Source organism: Otolemur garnettii, unplaced genomic scaffold (assembly GCF_000181295.1).
Source record: "Otolemur garnettii isolate 467f Iridium unplaced genomic scaffold, OtoGar3 scaffold00001, whole genome shotgun sequence".
NCBI lineage: Eukaryota > Metazoa > Chordata > Mammalia > Primates > Galagidae > Otolemur > Otolemur garnettii.
Window position 1 is genome coordinate 73,295,335 of NW_003852396.1, and position 3,901 is coordinate 73,299,235.

A 3,901-nucleotide genomic window follows, 5' to 3' on the forward strand; every position below is an offset into this window, starting at 1 on the left:
GGCAACCTCCAACTCCTGGGCTCAAGAGATTCTCCTGCCTCTGCCTCCAAAGTAGCTGGGACTACAGGCGGCTGCCATGCCTGGCTATTTTTTGGTTGCAGCCATCGTTGTTTGATAGGCCTGGGCTGGATTCGAACCTGCCAGCTCAGGTGTATATGGCTGGCGCCTTAGCTGCTTGAGCCATAGACGCTGAGCCAGCTGCCTGCCATCTGTCCTGTGTAGTCCCATATTTAGGCCCTGCTTGGTTTTTCTTTCTTTTCTTTTTTTTTTCTTGACAAAGAGTCTCATTCTGTGACTCTTGGTAAAAGCTGTGTTAGTGTAGCTCACAGCAACCTCAAACTCTTGGACTCAAGCAATCCTCAGGCCTCCCAAGTAGCTGGGACTACAGGTGCCTGTCACAATGCCTGGCTAGTTTTTTATTTTGTCCAGGGCCGGCTTTGACCCCACCACCTCCTGTATATGGGGCTGGCGTCCTACTCCTTTGAGCCATAGGCACCACCTCATACCTGGCTAGTTTTCTCTATTTTTTTTTTTTAGTAGAGACGGTCTTATCCTTGCTCAGACTTGTGAGCTCAAGTAATCCATCCCCTCTTGGGCTCCCAGAGTGCAATGATTACTGGCCTGAGCTATTGGTTGTTGGTGCCTGGCCACTTGGTTTTTCTTTTTCTTTCCTTTTTTTTTGGTTGTAGTTTGGCCAGGGCCCCGTTCAAACCTGCCACCCTCAGTACATGGGGCCTGGCGCCCTACTCACTGAACCACAGCTGTCACCCGGCTGCTTGGTTTTTCTTGCCTTTTCTTCTTTTTCTCTATTCTTGGATCTTTTAAAATTTATTTCATTTTTTCACTTGACAAGTAGTAATTGTACATCTTCACGGGGTGTACGTGGTGTTCCCATACATATTGTATGTAGTGATCAGGCAGGGGAATTAGCTGACCCATCACCTGGAGCATTGATCATTTCTTTGTGTTGGAAACGTCCCACATCTTTCTACCTTTCGGAAACCAGATGTTATTGTTCTTGATGGTTTTCCTACAGTGGCATCCCTTGCCTTTTGATGTTGTAGGCAGCCTTTCTCTCTGAATCTAACCCCTTTTTCTTGGATTTTAGGTCCTGACAAGTGAAAGTCACCCCCTGCGACAGTTCCATTTCACCTCCTGGCCAGACCACGGTGTTCCTGACACCACTGACCTGCTCATCAACTTTCGGTACCTCGTTCGTGACTACATGAAGCAGAGTCCTCCTGAGTCACCAATTCTGGTACATTGCAGGTACGCAGGTGGCCTGTCGTATGTGACAGATTTTAGATGTAATTACACATTTATGAGCACCTTACAAAAAGCAAAGTGTAAGAATGCCACAGGCCATTTAGAAATTGGAGAAAGGTTCAGATAAGGGACTCTGGACTTGCTCCCTAAATTCCGAGACTGTAGAACAGGGGTTGGCAAAGATAGCCTGTGAGCCACATCTGGTGATTTTCCTGTTTTTGTAAATAAAATTTTATTAGAATACAGCCAGGCCCATTTTTTACACATTGTTTATGGTTGTTTTTCTGCTGCAGTGGCACCAGGAGACCCTCTGGTATGCAAAGCTGAAGATATTTACTCTCTGGCCCTTAACAGAAAGTTTGCCAACCCCTACTCTAGGACAGTAAGTTAGCTCTGAAGCTAGAGGATTTAATTGAGGACAGAAGAAGGGTGAGGCTTTGTTGCCCAGTGGGAAATGAATTGATGAAACTTGCCATCCTAGGTTATGGGATTGAGGTTTAAGAAGCTTTAGCAAGGTGTTTTAGTTGTGGTGTTTAACTCAAAAATAAGTTAGGGACTTGGGCACAAGTCCCAAGCTAGTGCTGTGTAATCTGCTGAGGTTTCAATGGAGCGAACGTTTGTTGATTCTGGGCGTTGCTCTCAAAGCATGACAGTGAAGGAGAGCAAGATGCCTGCACGCCTGGGGTAGTCGGAGAGGCTCTTGGGAGAGGTGACCCCCTGCAACCTGCTTATTTTATTTCCCTTTTCTTTCAGTGCTGGAGTTGGAAGGACCGGCACTTTCATTGCCATTGATCGTCTTATCTACCAGATAGAGAATGAGAACACTGTGGATGTGTATGGGATTGTGTATGACCTTCGAATGCACAGGCCGTTAATGGTGCAGACAGAGGTGAGGCCAGGATCTGAGGCCAGGATCCAGCCATTTTTATTTAATAAAAAGTTACATCGTGTCACACACTTGGGTTAAAATATTTTATCCTCCCAGATCTTTCTGGCTCTTGGCTATGAAGTGATGTTGGATTTCTTTGCAGACACGAAATTGACTTGGAATTAAATTACCTAATACAAGTAACATAGCAGTACCGCTATCAGTTATGGAACCACAAACTGAGATATTACTAGGATTCTTTACCTTCCTGCCTCTGACATATCAGATATGCTCAGGAAGCTTCTGCATTTTAAACTCCGAAATCTGATATTTTTCACTCTTTGTTTCTAAGAAGCTCTGACCATCTTTAATATAAGCTAATGAAACAGTTTTATCAAGTATTAGTGATATGAAACAGCATAATGCCACTTAGGCATTAATATAGCAGTTTGTCCTTGTAAATGTTAAAGAGTATCAGTTATCAGAGGCACAGAAAGGTGGTCCACCATGTTAATCCCTATGGTTATAATTTCTGTAAGATTGTCAGATTGGGCTTTCCCTGGAATGTCCCTGGAAAACAGTGTTTCTGAGGTAGGTTTTCAGTAGGATGTATTGGGAAGTAGCCTTCCTCAAAAGGGCAAATGTGCCTTGACAAAAATGAGAGCAGAATATTAATTTTGCATCAGGCTGTCACCCTGTGCCAATTTAGAACTCTATGAATATGTGCTGTATTTTTGAGTCTAGCAGGGAATGTTCTGGAGGCCTGGGTACATTGTGTGCTTTGGGGTGAACTCCGCAGTTGTGGTGGAAAGACTGAAATTTACTTCCTTTGTTGGTCAGAAGAGATTTTTTCCCCACTATAATTATGTAGAATAGTATTTCTTCAGTCTTTCATCCTTTTTTGAGAAACACAGACATTTTAAACCTGTCACCAACTTCTTTTCTCATCTTTAAAAAAATATTTTTAAAAAATTTCTTATAGCATAACTGTGTACATTAATGCAATCATGGGGTACAGTGTGCTGTTTTCATATACATTTTGAAATACTCTCATCAAACTGGTTAACATAATCTTCATGTCATTTTCTTAGTTATTGAGTTAAAATGTTCATACTCTGCTTTTAGAAAGATTCACTTGTACCCTTGTAAGATAAACCATAGAGGTGACCCCACCAATCACCCTCCCTCCCCGCATCCACCCCTCTCACCTCCCTCTCCCACCCCCTTCCCATAATCTAAGGCTATAATTAGGTTATGACATTCCTATAAAAGCTATGAATTAGTTGCAAAGTAGGGCTGTGTACATTGGATACTTTTCCTTACATTCTTGAGATACTTTGCTAAGAAGAACATTTTCTAATTCCATCCATATAAACATGAAGGGGGTAAAGTCTCCATCTTTCTTTAGGGCTGCATAGTATTCCATGGTGTACATGTACTACAATTTATTGATCCATTCGTGGGTTGATGGGCATTTGGGCTTCTTCCATGACCTAGCAATTATGAATTGGGCTGCAGTAAACATTCTGATACAAATATTTTTGTTGTAATTTGATTTTTGGTTTTCTGGATATATACCTAATAAAGGAATTGCAGGGTCAAATGGCAGGTCTATTTTTAGTTCTCTCAGTGTTCTCCAGTTGTCTTTCCAAAAGGAATGAATTAATTTACATTCCCACCAGCAGCGTAGAAGTGTTCCCTTTTCTCCACATCCACGCCAACATCTCTGGTTTTGGGATTTTGTGATATGGGCTAATCTTACTGGGG

At 42.5% G+C, this 3,901-nt stretch overlaps 1 protein-coding gene across 2 annotated transcripts in view; it reads left to right on the top strand.

Moving 5' to 3' along the window:
* Nucleotides 1–3,901, top strand: part of PTPRJ (protein tyrosine phosphatase, receptor type J) — a 171,384-nt gene that overhangs the window by 161,021 nt on the left and 6,462 nt on the right. For both annotated transcript variants that reach the window (XM_023509723.1, XM_023509726.1), the window contains exons 23-24: nucleotides 1,109–1,269; nucleotides 2,020–2,155. In XM_023509723.1, coding sequence (XP_023365491.1) covers nucleotides 1,109–1,269; nucleotides 2,020–2,155 — 297 coding nt within the window. The remainder of the gene's footprint in view (nucleotides 1–1,108; nucleotides 1,270–2,019; nucleotides 2,156–3,901) is intronic.